The following is a 20,320-nucleotide window of genomic DNA, read 5'->3' on the forward strand; positions in this document are numbered from 1 at the left end:
AGCTGAGAATTTCCCCATTCTTAGGAAAGGCATGAATCTACAGGTCCCTCGGTATCCAAGCAACTGCCCCAGAGTGTTCCCGGATGCCATGAAGAAACACTTGCAGCTCAGAATAGACTCGTGAGCGAAGACAAAGCACTAGGCCGTCCTCTCCCCTGCCTGCTTCCTCTCAGAAGGCAACACACGTCATCAGGAGGCCCCCAGACACCGGGCTGACAACAATTCTCCACCTGTGTTTCTTTATCATAATGGATGCCAACACAGTTTCACTTTCCAGGTGAGACTTACGGTTCGGAGAGGTAACCACCCGGCTTGATGCGGATGCTGTGAGAGCCGGACCCTGCGCCGCTCACCCTCAGGCTCACCAGCCCTCCCCCCGCCCCATCTGATTCTCCCACCCCACATGCCGCGATCTCCCCAGCGCTCTGACCGGCAAAGCCATGCAGCCGTGGCAGTGTGTCCCTGGCAAGCGAGAGCAGGGGCAGGTACAGCTCGGCCACTTTGGCCTTCACGGAGGGCTCCGTGTAGCGGGAGTCAACATCGTGGCTGCAGAGCAGGCTGTGCACGGCGCCGATGGCCTTCTTGTGCAAGAGGGATGCCCTGTGGAGGGACAGGGTGCTCAGCAGGACGCGGTCGTGGCTCCGGGCCCACGTCACTCCCCACTGGCCACGCCCAGGCCCCATGCTCACCCTTCAGCGTCGGGCTCCAGGGCTAGGGCCAGCTCTGTCAGCAGGAGCCCAGACAGAAAATGCTGCTGTCTGAAAGGTCCGCTAAGCTCAAACATGCTGGTCACCTTAGGGTCCGGGGCCTGGCTGGAGAAGGTGGAGCTCTGCAGATGGTAGAGTGGACGCCCAGGGTCAAGGGTCAGAGGTAAAAAGTCACCACCACGGCCACCATGGCAGTGACTGAAATCAGCACCAAGAGCTGGAGGTGAGTGCTTGGGAGGGGAGAGATGAACCCACAGACCCTAAATCTGGGTATTTCCCACTTCCCCTCCTAAAAGCGCTTCCGGAGGAGCCAGGAAGAGGGCTCAGCCGGGAGGACACTCTCCACTGAGCCTAACGAGCTGAGTTTGATGCCCAAGGCCACACAGCGGACGGAGAGAAGCGACTCCTGTGGACTGTTCTCTGGGTGCCACACCATCGCCACAGCACACAGGTGCCCCCAGTAAAGCAAACAAAACTTTAAATGAGAACTATCTCCCAAGGATGTGCCATCGTGACATTTTGCTCACTTACTGTAAGGTGCCGATATCAGTGCAATAGTACTGTCAGCGGGCATGGGGTTAAAGGTCAGAGGAGCTGGAGAGACGCTCAGCAGTCCAGAGCACTGGCCGCTCTTCCAGAGGACCTGGGTTCAGTTCCCAGCACCCACATGGTGGCCCACAACCATCTGTAATGCCAGTTCCAGGGGACCAAGTGCCCTCTTCTGGCCTCCACCAATACCAGGTGGTGCAGTCATACAGATAAAATAAAAATAAACAAATCTTTAAAGGGATAACCCATCCATGCGGAGTTATGACATGGAGTCAAAACTCAGAAGGCTGAGAAACAGCAGCCTGAATGCAAGTCCAAGAATTAAATTTGGGGACCAAAAGGAGTCAATTGTCCTAGGAAATCTCTGAGAAGTCATGGGTGGAGACAGAGGTGAAAAGTCAAAGGTCAGGGGTGTGCCAGGGCAGGGGACCAGAAGGGAGTGAACAGAAATGTATCAGATGGGTTGAAGGTGAGCCTCTGCAGGCGCAAAGCGGGAGAGGAGGCCCGCCTACCTGGGAAGTAGTGGAGGACACGGAGGGGGAGGGGGAGGCTGGGGGCGACAGGGGGCAACAGGGGAGGTTAAGGGTCACATAGTGCTCATGGCTGCACAGGATGCGGGTGAAGTCCATTCGAAGGGTCAGCAGTGCCGCTGGGTTGGGGGCAGACTGCAGCCGAGTGGTCACCTGCAAGGGAGGGGATGCCAGGTGACATCAGCATCCCGTGCCCACAGACTCCATGGGTCCCAGGGCGCCATCTGCCACCCCCCCACCCTCCACCATGCATACCTACCTGCTTGTAGTGAGCTCGTACCAGGCTGAAGATGTAGCCTCGGTCCGCGATGGACAGGAGGTCACTGAGGAAGAAGGCCAGGCTGGCATTCAGCCGTTCAGCCAGCTCCATGTCCTGGGGACACAGGTCCTGTTGGTCCACACTGACAGTGCCCAGCCTGGCTCACCTCTGCATGACTTCCTTAACTTCCTCTCTGACTTCCTCCCCCTCCGCGATCCACTCGCAATACTCATTTTGCTTTATTTTTACTATTTCCGACAGGGTCTCCCTGTGTAGCCCTAGCTGACCTAGAGCTCACCACGCTGGTCTCAAGTGCACAGGTCCACCAGTCTCTGCACCCCAGAGCTGGGATCAAAGGCCACCACGTCACACTCAGTCCCACAATACATTTTTCTTTCTTCTCCCACCCAGAGTTGGATAACCCACTCTCTACGTCCAGACTTCAGGGTTCAACAGGATACATTTCCCAGGCTGCCTTGCAGCTGACAGTGACCATACTCTGGCCAATGAGATCAGAGAGGAGGTGAGGTACCCTCTTCTATTGCTTGAAACCTCTGCTGGACGGGGAGGGCCTGGCCAAACTGGAAGCCCTGCAGCCTGCTTACGTACAGAGAAACACTTCGATTCTGTTTGAATGCTTATCCTGTGTTCCAGCGAATCAATGTGCTCTAACGGTACACCACCAGTAATCATTTAATGAGCGTCTATTGAGCACCTAGTGTGTGCCAAAGCTGTGAAGGAAACTATGGTCCCGGCTGCTAGTCCAGCAGTCTTAGAGGCCTGGTAAAGCCAGCACCACACAGCCCAGGCTAGCCTCAAGCTTGTGACTCTCCTGTCCCAACTTCTCAATGCAGCGACCACAGGCGTGCACCACCACACCTGGCTGGGATGCCCTAAGTATGGAGCCAGAGACAGCTGGGGTTCATGACATGCCAAAGGAATGCGTGAAGTGTGGTGCCCATCAATGACACTTATGTCAGCGCTGGGACAGCTCCAGGGACACCAAGGTCGCTGGTATTGTGTAACAAGGGCAGCATTTCCCAAACCTGAAATGTTCCTGCCACATCCTCAAATGACATCTCTTTAAAATCCGCGAGAGTTGACCATGGCGGCACACGATTTTAATCTCAGTGCTTGGGAGGCTGGTGGTTTTCTTTGAGTTGGGAGCCAGCCTGGTCTCCATAGCAAGTTCCAGGCCAGTCTGGGCTACAGGGTGAGACTGTCTAAAAATAAGGTAAAATCAGAAGGCATGGGCTGGCAGGTTGGCTCTGAGGGTGAGCGTGCTTGCAGCCAAGCCTGATGTCTGGAGTTTGACCCACATGATGGAAGCAGAGCTGCCTCCCACGGACATTCTTCTAACTTCCACACATGTGCCGTGTTTCACACACCCACACAACACAACAGATAAATAAATGCAATTACAAAAATCAGGATATGGGGCTGGAGAGATGGCTCAGTGGTTAAGGCTTGCTCTTCCAGACGACCTGGGGTTTGATTCTCAGCACCCACATGGCTGCTTCCAATCATCTGTCACTCCTGGGATCCAAAGTCCTTTTCTGGCCTCCAAGAGCACTGAACATAGCGCACAGGCCAAGTACTCATCCCCATAAAATTTTTTTAAAGATTTCTTTTTGGCTTTCTGAGATAGGGTTTCTCTGTGTAGCCCTGGCTATCCTGGAACTCACTCTGTAGACCAGGCTGGCCTGAACTCAGAGATCCTCCTGCCTCTGCCTCCTGAGCGCTGGGATTAAGGTGTGCACCACCACTAGCCAACTTAATTTTTTTAAATAAAAAAATAGGAGTCACCTTTGCAGAATATGGTTGGATGGAGTAGCACAATGGCTATTATGTCTGAGGGGAGCTTTCTCTCTGGCACCCCCACAGAAGAGGGTGACTTGGATTCAAATCCTTTTACCTCTTCTTCCCCAGTAGCCTGGTACCAGGTTACGCTATTCTGCACTCTCTGCCTCAGTTTCCCTATCAGTAAAGTAGAGATAACATCCACACTTCATGGATGGCTATGACCCAGCTGGAAGCATGCAGAAGGTGCTCAATGAATGCTTCCATAAGAATATTGTGATCAGGACTGCTGTTTGCCTAATTCCTGTGGGGATTGGAACTGGTGATCCTGAGGCCTCGACGATCATCAGTCCTCAGAATAGCAACATTCGTTTACTATGTTCCTACTGTATACTGGTGCTAAGCTAAGGGACACAGGATATGCCCCACATCCTCCACATTCTCATCAACTCTTACTCCCCTTGATTCCTCTACCTCAGCCGCCCACCCTCCCTGCCCAGGACTCTCCTTGATTCCTCTCCCCCAGCCGCGCCCACCCTCCCTGCCCAGGACTCTCCCTTGATTCCTCTCCCTCAGCCGCCCACCCTCCCTGCCCAGGACTCTCCCTTGATTCCTCTCCCTCAGCCGCCCACCCTCCCTGCCCAGCTGCAAACCTGCCCCAGGACCCTTGCACCCGCCACCCCTCCTGCCTGCAGCTCCCAGGCCTCCCCCCCTCCCCTTTCACTTTTCCTCTAAAGCTGCCTTGTGAGGCAGGGACTTGACCTGTCTGCTCTACTCCTGGGCCTCACACGCAGCCAGGGCTATGCACGCCTTGAGAAAGAGACCACGGATGCCCAGACGCACGTGGCACACTCCGCCTCTGACCGCAACACTGGTCTGCCACCTGGTCACTTTCCTCCGAGAGCCCCAGTTCCTCCTCACCTTATGGACTCGGGTGACGACTTCCAGGCCCACCGAGGCCACCAGGGCGGCAATGTCGTCCAGGAAGCGCCCAGGGAAGCGCAGCTTTCGGGGAGTGTCCAGTCGCTGGCCCAGGAGCAAATGTAGCTGCATGCTTTTGATCTGCGGGTGAGGCGAGTCAAAAGGCTGTGGGAGGAGCTTCAGACACACAGCTGGGGCGTGAGAGGAACTGGGGTGCAGGACTGATAGGTGGGGCGCTACAGACGAGGAAGGGGGACGTAAGTGGCTCCGAGCCAAGTAGCTGCAGCTGAAGCGCGGTCTGGCTTTGACAGAAGGGATGGAACTTTAGCACCAAGAACAGTGGGCTCAGAGGTTAAGAGCATTGGCTGCTCTTCCAGAGGTCCTGAGTTCAATTCCCAGCAACCACAGGGTGGCTCTCGGCCATCTGTAATGGGATCTGGTGCCCTCTTCTGGCGGGCAGGTGTACGTGCAGACAGAGCACCATACACATAAAAAAAAGAACAGTGGCTTAAGGGGTGTCACCCGAGGAAGTGACACCGGTGGAGCCCGAGTGGGGGCAGTGGGAGGATCTGAGGAGCAGGTGGGGCCCACGGTGGAGCCTCAGAACCCAGAGTTTTGTGGGTATCTGTGTGTACACGCCTGCAGAGCCCGCCCACACCTCTTGTTGGAGACGGGTCTGGGTCTCACTGAGGATGGCTGGTCCACAAGTTCCAGGGACCCTCCTGTCCCCAGGTCCCCAGCGCCGGGGTTACATTAGTCCCTTCCTCTGTCACATGTTATGGGGCTCTAACTCTGGTCTTCAAGTGTGTGACAAGCACCTTCCTCTAACCTTCTCCCCGGCCTCCTGGAGGATTATGGGGGATGGACTGGCGGGGACAGGGCCAGCGGACACTGGGGGAGAAGACACAAAGACACGCTTGAAGGAATCTGGGGGTCTGCAAGCCTGATCTCTCGGTACTCGATGTCTCTCGGAGGAAGGAGGCCCCATCTCTGGGTTGAGGAGTCCTCTCTAGAGAGGGGGGTTCACTGTCAAGGTGACCTCCGTCTCTCCTTACAGAAGAGCCTCAAGGCCGTTTCTTAGGGCTTCAAGTGCAGTTTCGAGGCACTTTCTCTCAAAGGTCTCCCAGGACGGGGAAGTCCTCACCATGAGCCGGAAGAAGAACCAGGCATGCTGTAGGGCCACCTCACGAACTGCACTGCCGCTCACGACCCACTGCAGAGCCAGCTCCTCATGCAGCAGCTGTGGGCGGGACCAGGGTTACCGAGAGCCAGGTGCCACCCTCCCACACACCCCAGCCCGAAGCCCGGTTGGGGGTCAGAGCAGCAGGCGGCCATGCGGGGTGGGGTGAGAGCAGATTCCAGGCCTGGCCGGGCTCTGGATGTGGGGAGGAGCACTGGACCCTTGCTGTGGGGCAGCGGGGTGGACATCAGACCAGCCACCCTAGTCCCCCCCTCTACCTTCTGCACAGTGAATCTTGGCTGAGGGGCTGGCAGGGCCGAGGAGGAGGCCTCGAGGTAAGAGGAGGCTCGGCCAGAGTTGCGGTCGATGGCCTAGGATGGATGGGATGGAAGCATGGGATGGCAGAGTGAGTTAGTGATGTGGATGGGAGCAGAGATGAGGCTACACGATGGAGGAAGGGTCAGTCCTTGTGGGCATGGGCAAAGAGAGAGATGGGACTTGGTCAGCACGAACAGAGGAGGGATTTATGTTAGGGTTTGAACACGTCTCCCGAAACTTCATTCATGTGTTCGAGATTTTTTTTTTTTTTTTTTTTTTTTTTTTTGTTTTTCGAGACAAGGTTTCTCTGTGTAGCTTTGAACCTTTCCGGGAGCTCACTTGGTAGCCCAGGCTGGCCTTGAACTCACAGAGATTCGCCTGGCTCTGCCTCCCGAGTGCTGAGATTAAAGGTGTGCGCCACCACCGCCCAGCTATGTGTTCGAGATTTTGTGTTTGGTTTTTTTGAGACAGGGTCTCATGTAGTCCAGGCTGGCCATGTTAATGGCATTTGGTGGTGGAACCTTGACTATCATTAGGTGAGGCTATGAGGGTGGGACCCTTAACAGTAGTATTAGTGGCTTCAGAAGAGGAAGAGAAAGGCAGGCAAGGTGGAGCACATCTGTAATCCTAGTGCTAAGGACGCTGAGGCAGGAGGATTGTGAGCTCCAAGTCAAGGGGGACCTTGCCTCACAATAGGGAAAGAGAAAGAAAAAGAAGGAAGAGAGGGAGGGAGGGAGGGAGGGAGGGGGAGAGGGAGAGGAGGAGGGATAGAGGAGGGAGGATGGAGAAAGTAGGGAGAGAGAAGGGAGAGGCCCGAGTTAGCTCACTGCCTCTGTCACCATGGGCTATCCTTCACCACATGATACGGCGGGAAGAGGCCTGTGCTCGGGAGCCTCACTTAGCATCCGGGGCATGGATTAACTAGTTACTCTTTGTTTGTTCTTCAAGACAGGGTTTCTCTGTGTGGTTTTGGTGCTGGTCCTGGATCTCACTCTGTAGCCCAGGCTGGTCCCGAACTCACAGAGATCCTCCTGCCTCTGCCTCCTGAGTGCTGGGGTTAAAGGTCTGTGTCACCACTGCCACCTGGCTAGTTACTCTATAAATGGCCTGGTCCTGAGTACTTTGTTCTAGTAACAGAATGGACGGAGACAATGGGCGGGGCCACACAGGCAGGGAGGGCAGAGGGAGAGACACAGGTCTGTGTGCGTGGGTTTGTGGATAGAAGGAGAACCCTGGGCATGGCCAGGCGCTGCGGGAGGACGTGGGACAGTGTAGGTGAGGGCAGGCGAGGGAGCAGTGGGAATCAGATGTGTGCAGAGAAGAGGGGCTGGACACAGTGGGGCACACCTGTCTTCTCGTTGCTCAGGAGCAGAGGCAGGGACAGTGTGACTTCCAGGCCAGCATGGGCTACACAGCGGGAATTTGTCTCAAAGCACAAAGCCAAACCAAACAGTACTCCTCAAAACACAGAACAAACGACAAAAACAAGGGCTGGATCCGTGGCAGAGCACTGCCGTGGTCTGGGCTCCAGGAAAGGCGTGTGCTGGGGGGCTGGGCTCAGGAGCAACCGGAAAGATGAGGTGATGGTGCCGGGTGAGTGAGGGGGTGCAGCAGAGACAGGCTGGCCATGGCCGCAAAGTCAGGGCACCACAGCAGACAGGGGAAGGAATTCATGACCTGAGGATGAGGTCAAGAGTTAAATGGAAGGGCCTGACCACCAGGTGGAGTGTGTGAACATGGAGGAGGTGTGAAGTGACGAGAAAGAAAAAGAACAGGAAGGTAAGACAGCGAAGACAGTATGTGCTGGGACTACAGGCCTGGCCTCCTGCTCCAGCCTTGCTCAGGGCCTCCCAGGGCCTCAGCATGCCCCTCTGTGAAATGGGTACCGTGGTCCAAGCTTCACTCCTTGTCTGGTTTTCTGGTCAGGAGAAAAGGCTCAGTGATGGAGTTGGCTCAGCCAACTGCAGCTGCCATGGCCCATCATGCACTGCTTACTTAGCATGCCTGAGCCAGGCCACACACGCTGACGACCACTTCCTGCCTGGGACACCACCCTGTTACTACCTGGTCACCTCCTCTTGGCTCCCCAGGGCCTAACTGACCTTTCAGGAAATTGAGGGCTGTCCTGATTAAAAACGCTACGAGTGGAGACTAGAGATGGTCAGCAGTTAAGAGCACTGGCTGCTCTTGCAGAGGACTGGGTTAGATCCCAGCACCCACATGGTGACTTAAACTGTCTGTCACTCCAGGTCCAGGGGATCTGATGCCTTCTTTTGACTTTTGAGGGCCCCAGGCAAGTGCAGCATAGACATTCACGCAGGTAAAATACCCATGTGCATAAAACAAATAAATCTGATATATATTTTAATGCTGGGGGTGGGCTGGGCCTGGGCCTGAGCTGTTGGAGTATTTGCCTAGCTTCCTCAAAGCCCTGGGTCACATTCCCAGCTCAGCGTGGCCCAGCCACACAGGCTGAGGACATGTCTTACCAATGAACTCCAATCGTAGCCTTTTTCTTTTGGGACAAGGCCTCATGTTCTCCAGGCTGGCCTCAGACTCTCTATGTAGCCAAGAATGACTTTAAACTCCTGATCCTCCCACCTCCATCTCCAAAGGCTAGGCTTACAGGCTTGTACCACCATGCTTGGTTTATGTGGTTCCGGGGATGGAGCCCGGGCTATGTGTACGCCGGGCCAGTGTACGCCGGGCCAGCGCTCGACTTGCTGGGTCCCAGCTCCAGCCTGTTAGAGAGCATCTATGCCAGCACTTCTGAATCTGCTCACTCGTTTGATGGGTGTCTCTTTCTGGGATGTCTACTGTAGCTCGGGGGGACCCCACTGGGGCCCACCCTATGCCCATGCTTGGGACCATGTTGCTGAGCACTTTTCTGAGTCTTTTTGTTTGCTTTTGCTGGGATGAGATCTGATGTAGCCCAGGGTGACCGTCACCTCCTGCTTCTCTCTCCCAAGAGTTGGGGTTACAGGCAGGCACCTGAACATTTGGTGTGCTATCTCCATCTTAAAAACCGAGGGACTCAGAGAGGCAGCCAGTCAGCTGGGGCACAGGACAGGGCCTGAGCCAAGGGGGTGGAGCCCAGGTCTACTGCAGGTAAAGCCCCTCCCCATACAGGTCCCTGGAAGGAGCTAAGTTGGGGAAACCCCTGTATGAAAACAGGTGGGGAGCTCCAGGGGTCCAGGGCTTCACCCTCATAAGGGTTGTCTATGCCAGGGGGATGGTTAGAAGTCCCTAAGGCAGAGACGGGTTAAAGGATGGGGAACGTCCATGCAGGGCCACGGAGTTGTAGGTGGGTAGATTTACATATGATTTGCACCCGATCACATACCACCACACAGTGTTCTGTCTCTGCTGGTCTGTGTTTTCTCAATGTTTTTTGTTTGTTTGTTAAGACAGGGTCTCACTGTGAAGCCCCGATGGCCTCCAACTCACCATGTAGAGCAGACTGGCCTTAAACTTACAGACATCCACCTGCCTCTGCCTCCCAAGTGCTGGGATCAGAGGCATGGGCCACCACCACCTGGCCTTGCTTCTTAATCTTAATTTTACTTCTTGGTGGTGCTGGCGATGGAACCCAGAACCTCATGCCTGCTACCTAAGAACTCTGGCCGGAGCCACACCCCAAACACGCACTGGTAGCACGAGGCTGACCAGACTCCTACAACACAGACCTCCACAGCCCCAGACAGTCCGGGGCCCTTGCTGTCCCTGCGGGATTAGGTCACTGCAGCCGGGAAGGCGGGAGGAACTCATGCAAAGGGGCACAGGCGGGGGCGGAGAGGGCGGCACCTGTCTGGGCTCAGCCCCGCAGTACGGGAGCGCCCGCCGCAGCACAGCCTTGCTGCCTCCCGGAGCATAAGCGGAATTCACCCAGGAGTGGGAGCGGTCCACGCCCTGAAGACACAGAGAAGGGATGATGTCCAAGCCGAGCACGGGGAAGGCGGCATGGGAGACCGCGTGGACACTGCCCCAGAGCACATATGTGCCATGCACAAACCTGGGAAATGTGCGGTGTGCCTGTGTTCACACAGTGTGTAACTGCCTGGAGTGCCTATGCATTTGAATCCATGTAGATATGAGCATGGAGAGCATGTGCATATGTATTCATGTATGTATGTGCACATGGGGCCTGTCCAGATGCACTTGTGAATGTATGTGCATGGTGTATATGTGTATATGCAGTGTGTGCATATATCAATGTATGTGTGCATATAGGCTACATATGTATATGCATCTGTGCACATATGTACAAGGGACAGACATATATATATACCTTCGTATTAGTGTGCACAGGCTGCATGTGTACACACACATTCGTATTAGTGTGCACACAGGCTGCATGTGTACACATATGTTCGTATTAGTGTGCACAGACTGCATGTGTACACACACCTTCGTATTAGTGTGCACAGGCTGCATGTGTACACACACTTTCGTATTAGTGTGCTCAGGCTGCATGTGTACACACATTCGTATTAGTGTGCACACAGGCTGCATGTGTACACACATTCGTATTAGTGTGCACACAGGCTGCATGTGTACACACATTCGTATTAGTGTGCACACAGGCTGCATGTGTACACACATGTTCGTATTAGTGTGCACAGGCTGAATGTGTACATGCACCTGGTGAACCATGGACATCTTTGTTGAGCCAGGCCAAGCCCTTTCCCCCCATTCTCCAGTCAGCTGAACAGTGCCACACAGCTGGGCCACACAGCAAGGCCACACAGCCGGGCCACACAGCCGGGTCACACAGCCGGGTCACACAGCCAGGCCACACAGCCGGGCCACACAGCCGGGCCACAGCCTTCTTCTGACCAGCAACTTCAGGTTTTCCTTCCTCCATCAGCATGGAGATTCTTCACCCGCCCTCTGAGTCTGAGCCAGGCCTTTGAGGCTGGAAGTTTCGGCCCCCCTTGCCCTACCTTGGTGGCTAGGATACGGGACACCTCATCGTCCACAGAGCCGGGGACCACGGCCAGGTCAGGGTTGCTGCTGCTGATACTTTTAGAGCGTGTCAGGTAGAGGCTGGTGGGGCGGCCAGAGCCGCGGGCCAGCGTGGCGGCCTGTACCGTTGGTGGGGGGACCCCTGAGGAAAGAGGGAACCATCAGCCCAGCCCCTGCCAGGATGACCCCAGGCCCTTCCCAAACAGCAGCCCTGGGTGAAATCGCTTTCCTTCTCTGAGTTTGCACATTCTCACTGTAAAATGGAGCTGAGCATGGCCACTGCTTCGCAGCGACTTGGGGCAGACAGGACACACTGGGAACAGCGCCGGGGCCTGTGTTCATAGCTGCTATTCATTAGGCACAGATGAGAAAAGGCTAACTTCTCTTTCAGTGCTAGGGATGAAACCCAAGGTCTTGTGCAGGCTAAACACTTCAGCTACCAGGAGCTCCCCCCAGCCAAGTCCCTCTCCCCTTCCTCGCCTTTCCTTCTCTCTCTCCCTTTCTGTCCCTCCCTCTACGCCCCCTTACACTCCCCCAGCACCCGAGACAGGGTTTCTCTGTGTAGTTTTGGTGCCTTTCCTGGAACTCACTCTGTAGACCAGGCTGGCCTCGAACTCACAGAGGTCCTCCTGCCTCTGCCTCCTAAGCGCTGGGATTAAAGGCGTGCGCCGCCGCCGCCGCCGCCGCCGCCGCCGCCGCCGCCGCCGCCGCCGCCGCCACCACCACCACCTGGCCCTCACCACCATTCTCTCTGGTGCTGGGGTTCAAACCCAGTACCTCATGCATGCCACTGAGCTACCTTTTCAGACCCCGCCAACGCCAATCTCAGTGAAAGCTCACTGTAGGAAGACTTTCCAGGATCAATGCCATCTGTGACTATCGGTGTCCTCGTGAAGTGAGCACTACTATTACCCCCACTTAAAAATGGGAAGACAAACCGGGCGGTGGTGGCAGCACACGGCTTTAACCCCAGCACTCAGGAGGCAGAGGCAGGAGGACCTCTGTGAGTTCGAGGCCAGCCTGGGCTACAGAGTGAGTTCCAGGACAGCCAGGATTACCCAGAGAAATTGCCCCCCAAACAAACAAACAAATAAATGATAAAAACGGGAAAACAGGCCCAGAGAGGTAAGGCCAGAGCCACAGGGCGTCCAGGCAATAGAATGGTCGCTCAACACCAGGCAGCCGGACTGAAGCCCCTGCTCAGCATCTTGCTGATGGGCTGAATCAGATGCTGGTCAAGTGTGCAGAAAGACGCCCTGGGGCCAGAGCAGAGTGGGTGAGACGGTGTCCACCTTGTAAGTCACCCCGGCGAGGCCCTGAGGTCCCGGGGCCTTGACGGAGGTTGTTCTCTCCTGTTTAGTGTGCTGTTCTCACCCCCGTTTCCTGTGGCCAGCACTCCCCACTAACACTCACCGCCTGGCAGGCCGGGGTCACCGCCAGGGAGGCGGAAGGCATGGTGCACATAGGCAGCCAGCAGCGGGCAGTGACCACGGGAGTCTTGGACAGTCTCCAGGCTCCGGTGCACAAGGCTGGCTACATGAGCCATAGCTTCAAAGGCGCCTCGGCCCAGGTTCACTGTCGGACAGAGCAAAGGTCAAGTTCCACAGCCCAGAGCCTCTCAGGTCCCCACTCACCTTCCAGGGGAGGGGAGGGTGGATAGGGTGCAAGAGCTCACGGGCACCTTAAAGGACCAGCACCGGGGTGAGGTGCTCTGGGAGTCCAGGGAGAAACCCAGGGTGGGGGAAACCGGCCTAAACCCACCGTGGCTCACCTATCTGGCCGCCAATGATCGGTGGCCGCACAACCAGGCGGACAAGCTTGTCTAGAACGTGGTGGGAAAAGGCCACAAGGGGCTCCGGGCTGGCGAGGCGCAGAGCGGCCAAGCTGGCTCGCAGCTCCTGCTCCACGGTGGCCTCACTCAGCACCGTCTCCTTGAGGCGGAATGGAAAGGTCCCTTCTTCTAGAACATGTACCAGGGTGAAGAACTTATCCAAGTAGGGGTCCTGAGGAGAGGGAAGGGCATGGAGTGAGCAGAGAGCGGGGTGGGGGTGGGGGTGGGGCAGGGGGTGCACACCCCCCACCTGAGTCAGCAATCTAGATCGGACGGACTGGAGTCACGTCCAGTGGCTGGAGGCCAGGCCTTCACCAGCCAGTTGCAAGCGCGTCTTGCTCAATCCCGGGGTAGGCAGGAGGGGGACAGGCCAGGGAGCCTGGTTCTCATCCCACCCCGTACCTGTGGGTGCACGGACGACACAGCTGTGAGCTCCACGCTGAACACACCCTTGTGACCGTCCACCCAGCGCATGCCCGGCAGCGCCACCTGTGGGGGGGGAGGGAGGGAGGGGCGGGGTGGGCACGGGCTGACCCTCCCCCATGCATCAGGCCACCAGGCCGTAGCCCTCGCCATTGCGACACCGTGGCCAGAAAGTAGCCCAGCCTGAGGGAGTGGCAGGGTACCCTGTCCCTAAGGGAGCCCTAAGGGCAGGCTGGAAACCCACAGAAAATGAGGGGTATGTTCAGAGTGAAACTAACTACAAAAAGCCATGGCCTAGGGATAGCATTTAAGGGGGGGACTTGAAACCGTCAGGCTTGTTCATTAGCTGGAAGGGGGAGGGATGGTGGTAGCGATATAATGGGGTTGATGGAGGGGATACCTGCCTGTCACCCCAATACTGGGGAGACAGAGGCAAGGATCAGGAGTTCAAGGTCATCCTTGACTACACAGAATTCCCAGCTTGCCTGGGCGGTGTGTGACCTTGTCTAAAAAATAAATAAATATAAAATAAAATAAAATAAAATCCCAGGGCCAGCAAGATGTTCCAGTGGGTAGAGGCTGTCACCACTGGAACCACCCACCATGTCTAATAACTTGCATCTAAGCCCTGGGACCTGCATGGCGGAGAACAGACTCTGAAAACCTATTCTCTGACTTTCACACACAGGGCACATGAGCCACATCCCCAAAATAACAAATAAAAGAATTTTTTTTTTAATCACAAAGGGAAGACTGTCACTGGCACAGAGAGGCTGGGGGACAGCGAGAGAGGAGAGGCCTGCGGGGTATGGAAAGAGACACATGGGAGGCACAGGGGACCCACAGGCGCCCGCTTATGCTAAAGGCTCTCCAGGGCACTGAAGGGAGGCGGGAGGAGGCTGTGGGCACCGGGCGATGAGGGCGTCGGTGCCGGGGCGCAGGCACGTACGTCCGGGGTCAGGACGGAGTAGCTGGGTGGAGGCTGGTCCACGGACACAGGCAGGCAGAAGGGGCCGGTCCTCAGGCGGCCATGCTGTAGCAGAGGGATCCACTGGGGAGGAGATGAACGGTCAGGTGTGGCCGAGACCTTGGGGGAGGGAGAGGGGGAGGGAGGAAGCTGTGGGGTAGCAGTGGCTCACGGTGAAGCCCACGGGCGTCTCCAGGGCCGTTCCGGGCCGGGGCTGGCAGCTGACATGATAGAAGGTGAAGAAGAGGTGGTGGTTCTCGGTCACGCAGGCCGGAAGTCGCAGCTTGAATTCCTCGTAGAATTCGGGAGACCTGGTAAAGAGGGTCAGGGGCTGGGGGCCAGCTAGGGAGTGGGGGTCTCATAGACGACTCCCTGCCTCGACTTACCTCATCTGCAGGCCGAAACTTAAGCCTCCGCTCTTCCTGCTCCATGCATACTCTCCCTACATTCTGCCTCCCTGACCCCCTCAGAGATCCCCAGGGTCAGCCATGTGCAATATCCAACCCTGCATACTTGTTATGATAGACCACTGGTGTGAAGGCCTCCCGGGCGAATTCACTACAGCTAGATTTCCCAAAGATGACCTGTGGGAGGCGGAACATGAGGGACTCGCCGGGGACAACCTCGGCCTGCCCCATCCCCTTCCCCCCAGAGCAGGGTCACCGCACTGACCGGCAAGGCCTGGCTCTGGTCCTCACCAGCCATGTACTGGATCCGCACGGCCAGGTTGCGCACAGAGCCCTGGCGACTGCTGAAATTGAGGCTGTGTGGGTACACGAAGAGCAGGTTCCTGAAAAAGGAGGAATTGGAGGGGTGGGGGACTCTCCAGAGGGCTGGGGACACAGTCATGGGAGAGAAGGTCATGAAGCAGGTGCACTCAGGACAGGGTGGGCTGTGGTCCCAGGCATCACAGAGGGTCACGGACAGATGAAACCTCTCTGTTGTCATTGTGTGGTTTTTTCCAGACAGGGTTTCTCTCTGTGTGGCCCTGGATGTTCTGGAACTCACTTTGTAGACCAGGCTGGTCCTGAACTCACAGAGATCCGCCTGCCTCTGCCTCCTGAGTACTGGGATTAAAGGTGTGTGCTACCACCCCAGCAGTTAAAACCTCTTGATGCACACATCTGGACTCAGGGAGGTACAAGGCCAGGCACAGATGGGCACTGAGAGCCAGGGTTTTTTTTAATTCAAATTCAAGGTCATCCTGGTCTACATAGCGAGTTCTAGGCCAGTCAAAGCTACACAGAGAGATCGTGTCTCAGGAAAAAAAAAACAAAAAAAAACCCACAAACAACAAGAAGCATTGGAGACAGGGTCTCATGTAGCCCAGGGCAGACTTGAGTTTGCCAGTTAGCTGGGTATGATTTTTAAATTCTTGCCGTCCTGGGTCTCCACCTCCCAAGTGCTGGGATGACAGGCATGTGCTACTGTTCCTGGTGTATCAAGCACTGGGGACAGATGGCAGGGCTTTGTGAAACTAGGCGAACACTCTTCCAGCTGAGCCCCAGCTCCAGCTCCCGAGGGCTGAGGTCTGAACAGGTGGCCTGGGGGCTGGAGAAGGGGCTCAGCAGCTAAGACCACCCACCGCTCCTTGAGAGGACCCAAACTCAACGCCCAGCACCCACACCAGGCCGCACCAGGGGGACCTGACGCCTCACACCCTGCCCCCAGACACAGATAATCAAAACAATCAAACAAACCTCTTACAAAGGTGGTCCAGATAGCCAGGAGCCATGGCTGCCTCCTCAGTTCCCCACCACCTTGCTGGCCCACTGGAGTTACACAGAGTCTGTCTCTCAGGTGGATACAGAATCAGAACCTGGTGCTGGAGTTCCTGGTCCTGCCCCCTCTCCCCAGCTGTCACTGCACAGCCCCCAACCCTGTAGGCCTCGGTTGCTCTATCTGTATAATGGGGGCATCTGGCCTGCCAGCTCAGCCCTTGCGACACAATACCAACAACCAATAACCTCCGTGACAGCCATCACCCGGCACACCTCTGTGGCACCCTCTGGGTGCCACGCTCCACTCCAAACACTCAGCATGACTAACTCCACGGCCATTTTCTGTGCTGCTGGGGAACGGGACTCAGCCTGGCACATGCCCAGCAAACCTTCCACCTCTGAGCTTTACCTCAGCCCTTGTTTTCTTGAGAGAAGAGAGGGTCCAGTTCTGTAGTCCAGGCTGGCCTCGAACCCAAGTTCCTCGTGCCTCAGCCTCCACACCTGATTTACTCACTAACTTTGCATTTACAATCAATGACTGCTATTTGCGGGTGCTCAAGAAACGGTATAACCACACGTGGGGCCCCTAGGTGGAAAGTGAGGTGCAGTACTTGTCCCGAGTCTTCTAGGAAGTTAAATCAAAATTAGCACCGAGCACAGACTGGGCCAGGAGTCAGGCTTCATAACCTGGGAGGGGGCATCATGTCACTTTTGCCCCCCCCAGCTGTCAGCTGTGCCCACAGTGACCCCTTGCAGGAAGGAGACAAGGTAAGCGGGTGACACACAGTGCCCCAGGAGTCCATCTAAATGGCTGACAGTCGGGAGCCTCCAGCCTGCTCCAGTGGCCCCCCTGGGTGACACACTGGCCCCGCTGCGTCAGTGTAGAGAGCCATGGCTCATGGAGGCCAGGCCTGGGCTAAGATGGGAAACTGAGGGTCGAGGCATGCTGCCTGCAGCCATACAGCCCCCGGCGCTGAGATCCAGGGCCTGAGCCCCCCACGGCCCCCCTCCACCCCCCCCCCGCCACAGCTGGCCCTGAGTTCTAGCCAGCGTGACACCGGCGTGGCCTGCTTAGCCATCCGCCTGATGCAACGGCTGCGCCCCTGCCAGGTCCTTGTGCAACCATGCCTGGCTAACCATTGACCAGGCAGAGGGGGGGGTAACGGCGGCCTGGGGCAATAAAAGGTGGGGCCCGCAGAGGCACAGGAACCACACCCCCCGGCTGTCAACCATGGCTGTGCTCGCTCTCTGCCTCCTGTGGGCCTTAACGACAGCAGTGCAGTCTGCCCCGGTGGCCCCTCTGGGGGGCCCGGAGCCAGCTCAATATGAAGAGCTGACCCTGCTCTTTCATGGGGCTCTACAGCTAGGCCAGGCCCTCAACGGGGTCTACAGAGCCACAGAGGCACGCCTGACAGAAGCTGGCCGCAGCCTGGGCCTCTTTGACCGAGCACTGGGCCTCCTGGGCACAGAGGTCAGTCACGGCCGGGATGCGACCCAGGAGCTACGCACCAGCTTGTCGGAGATTCAGGTGGGCACTGGAGCTGGGGTGTTGTTGGATGGATAAGAGTCTGAGGAAAAGTTAAGTCGAGGATGCCCCACTGTCCTGGTTAGCTCATAAGAGAGGAAAAGGGATCAAGCGCTAGGTGGACACAGGTGAACCAGTGACCTCACTGACGCCACGCCATCCGTCCAGCAGGTAGAAGAGGATGTCTTACACCTCCAAGCAGAGACCACAGCCCTGTCGCTGGGAGAAGTGGCCCGGGCCCAGCAAGCTCTGCGGGACACTGTACGGAGACTCCAAGTGCGGCTGAGAGGGGCCTGGCTGGGCCAGGCCCACCAAGAATTTGAGACCTTAAAGGTAAGGGGCTCCTAGGTCTGAGGGGGGTACAGCCCTGCTTCCCAGCCAGAGGCCACCTCCGAACCCCGAGCTAGAGGACACCCCCAACTGTATGTGGGGCTCTACCCTCAGTGACCTTCTGGGCCTCCATTTTCCCATTTGCAAGTGAGATAAAGAGCCAGGCATGGGTGGTGCTGCCTGTGACCCCAGAACCCTGGGGCGGGGCAGGGGGGCGCAAAGCTTCAAGCCAGTCTTGTCTCCAGAGTCAGAGGCCAGCCTGGGCTCCATGGCGACAGCCTGTGTCAAAAAGAACAGAATGATAACGGGGTGCGGTGCACACACCTGCAACCCCAGCACTTACGAATAAAGGGCTGGCCAGGAGTCCACGGTGGCCTCCAGACAGACATCTGAGCTAAGCCTGTGCCACACGAGACCGTCTCAAATGAATGAATGAATGAACAATGGGACTGGCAAGGCAGTTCAGCAGGTAAAGGCCTCGCTGCCAAGCCCAGTGACCTGAGCTCCATGCCCAGGATCCACGTGGTGGAAGGAGAGGACCCGCTCCCAAAAGTTGTCCTTTGACCTCCACATTTGTGCTATGGCACTAGAGAAAATAAATTTTAAAATAAGAGCGGTAACGGGCACTTCAGAGCAAAGCTAGCGTCTCAGAGTGCAGGGGCCCTGGGAACAACAGGCGCTCAATAAATGCTCGTCACTGTGGTATCTGGGGCCATGTATCGAGAACCCAATCAGTACTGTTTGATGCCCATTTACAAATTATAGAAAGCAAGTCCTATCTTAGACACACTTTACAAATGGGGAAACTGAGGCCAAAGGGTCTTAGGCATTTGCTGGGTCATATGGATTGTAACAGAGAGACCTGGCCGTGGTCAGGAGATGGGAGGTGACCCAGACCCCCAGCTGAGGTTTTTATGCTTCCCCACAGGCTCGAGCCGACAAACAGAGCCACGTTTTATGGGCGCTCACGGGCCACATTCAGCGGCAGCAGAGGGAGATAGCCCAGCAACAGCAGTGGCTGCGGCAGATCCAGGAGAGGTGAGTCTGGTGGAGGACCCACATCTGGGGGGTGGGAGGAGGTGCCCAGGTCCACTGAAGGGTGTCCCCACCCCACACTGGCCTTGACTGAGCTGTCTCCCCCCCTAGGCTCCACACAGCAGCCCTCCCGGCCTGAGACTGCCTGGATGCCACTGAGAACCAGTCATGCCGCTAGGAACATTGACCGTGGTCCACGAGGCCCCTGAGCAGGGCAGACAGAGCTGCCCGCCGCCGCCAGCGGCTGGGCTTGGCCAGTGCTCTCCGCTTCCTGACAGAGAGCGGAGACAGGAGCAAGCAGGCGGGAAGGAAGGCAGAAGACAGAGCCCTGCGGAAGAGGGCTGGAGAACGTACACGAGTCCCTTCGTGCCCCCACACGCCACAATAACCACAATAAACAGAACAGAGGTTATCTAGCCACAGTGCCTGTGCCTGCGTCCGCAAGAATGGGGGCCGGGGCTGGGCCGGGGCTGGGCTGACACAGCACTTGCCCAGCATGCACAATACCCCGGGTCCCAACTACAGAACCGCAACACCGCGGTGCACACGGTCATCTCAGCACTGGGAAGGCAGAGGCGGGGGGATCAGGAGTTCATGGGGAGCAGACAGGTGGATCTCTAGCCAGTCTATCCTATCTGGCAAGTTCCAGGCCATGAGAGACCCTGTCTGAGCACAAAAAGGTTGGGAGCTGGAGAGAAGGCTCTGGTTAAGAGCAAAAGTTGTTCTTGCAGAGAACCCACTCACATTCGATTCCATCCCTCAGGTCAGGTGCCTCACAGTCACCTGCAACTCCAGCTCCTGGGGACCCAAAGTCTCTGGTCTCAGCACCTCACAGGCGCACATTCCCACATGTAGGTAGGCGTACATGCAAGTGCCTGTACCCACACTCAGGCGCGCGTTCCCACACACAGGTGTGCATTCCCACACACAGGTGCGCAATTCCACACAGGTGCCTGTACCACACACAGGTGCCTATACCACACACAGGTGCGCGTTCCCACACAGGTGCCTGTACCACACACAGATGCGCGTTCCCACACAGGTGCCTGTACCCACACACAGATGCGCGTTCCCACACAGGTGCCTGTACCCACACACAGGTGCCTGAACCACACACAGGTGCCTGTACCCACACACAGGTGCCTGAACCACACACAGGTGCCTGTACCACACACAGGTGCGCGTTCCCACACACAGGTGCCTGTACCACACACAGGTGCGCGTTCCCACACACAGGTGCCTGTACCCACACACAGGTG

At 56.8% G+C, this 20,320-nt stretch overlaps 2 protein-coding genes across 8 annotated transcripts in view; one reads left to right on the forward strand and one right to left on the reverse strand.

Annotated features, from left to right (window-relative positions):
* Dock6 (dedicator of cytokinesis 6) overlaps positions 1 to 20,320 on the reverse strand; it is a 60,027-nt gene that overhangs the window by 23,187 nt on the left and 16,520 nt on the right. For 4 of the 6 annotated variants that reach the window (XM_006982337.4, XM_076575824.1, XM_076575825.1 and 1 more), the window contains exons 15-30: positions 15,123 to 15,240; positions 14,964 to 15,034; positions 14,623 to 14,761; positions 14,433 to 14,534; positions 13,463 to 13,549; positions 13,001 to 13,232; positions 12,643 to 12,804; positions 11,208 to 11,371; positions 10,069 to 10,173; positions 6,225 to 6,317; positions 5,911 to 6,006; positions 4,767 to 4,907; positions 2,046 to 2,159; positions 1,769 to 1,939; positions 690 to 829; positions 431 to 600 (exon numbers count right to left, since the gene is read on the reverse strand). In XM_006982337.4, coding sequence (XP_006982399.1) covers positions 431 to 600; positions 690 to 829; positions 1,769 to 1,939; positions 2,046 to 2,159; positions 4,767 to 4,907; positions 5,911 to 6,006; positions 6,225 to 6,317; positions 10,069 to 10,173; positions 11,208 to 11,371; positions 12,643 to 12,804; positions 13,001 to 13,232; positions 13,463 to 13,549; positions 14,433 to 14,534; positions 14,623 to 14,761; positions 14,964 to 15,034; positions 15,123 to 15,240 — 2,105 coding nt within the window. The remainder of the gene's footprint in view (positions 1 to 430; positions 601 to 689; positions 830 to 1,768; positions 1,940 to 2,045; positions 2,160 to 4,766; positions 4,908 to 5,910; positions 6,007 to 6,224; positions 6,318 to 10,068; positions 10,174 to 11,207; positions 11,372 to 12,642; positions 12,805 to 13,000; positions 13,233 to 13,462; positions 13,550 to 14,432; positions 14,535 to 14,622; positions 14,762 to 14,963; positions 15,035 to 15,122; positions 15,241 to 20,320) is intronic. The other 2 variants (XM_016000876.3, XM_006982338.4) reach the window with 2 other exon arrangements.
* On the forward strand, positions 17,367 to 19,343 carry Angptl8 (angiopoietin like 8). Of its 2 annotated transcripts, none has more exons than XM_042280525.2 (4): positions 17,367 to 17,699; positions 17,865 to 18,029; positions 18,955 to 19,064; positions 19,173 to 19,343. In XM_042280525.2, the coding sequence occupies exons 1-4, from the start codon at positions 17,403 to 17,405 to the stop codon at positions 19,198 to 19,200; spliced, it is 600 nt and encodes a 199-aa protein (XP_042136459.1). In that variant the 5' UTR covers positions 17,367 to 17,402; the 3' UTR covers positions 19,201 to 19,343. The 2 variants fall into 2 exon arrangements, with proteins under 2 accessions (XP_042136459.1, XP_042136460.1); XM_042280526.2 differs by having other exon boundaries at positions 17,371 to 17,699; positions 17,868 to 18,029.

This window comes from Peromyscus maniculatus, chromosome 7 (assembly GCF_049852395.1).
Source record: "Peromyscus maniculatus bairdii isolate BWxNUB_F1_BW_parent chromosome 7, HU_Pman_BW_mat_3.1, whole genome shotgun sequence".
Taxonomy (NCBI): Eukaryota; Metazoa; Chordata; class Mammalia; order Rodentia; family Cricetidae; genus Peromyscus; species Peromyscus maniculatus.

Bases quoted from the DNA above. Each gene is read 5' to 3' on its own strand.
- Angptl8 (XM_042280525.2), top strand. From the start codon at position 17,403: ATGGCTGTGCTCGCTCTCTGCCTCCTGTGGGCCTTAACGACAGCAGTG. The intron at 17,700-17,864 runs GTGGGCACTGGA...CCATCCGTCCAG, and splicing joins CCAGCTTGTCGGAGATTCAG to CAGGTAGAAGAGGATGTCTT. The intron at 18,030-18,954 runs GTAAGGGGCTCC...GCTTCCCCACAG, and splicing joins AAGAATTTGAGACCTTAAAG to GCTCGAGCCGACAAACAGAG.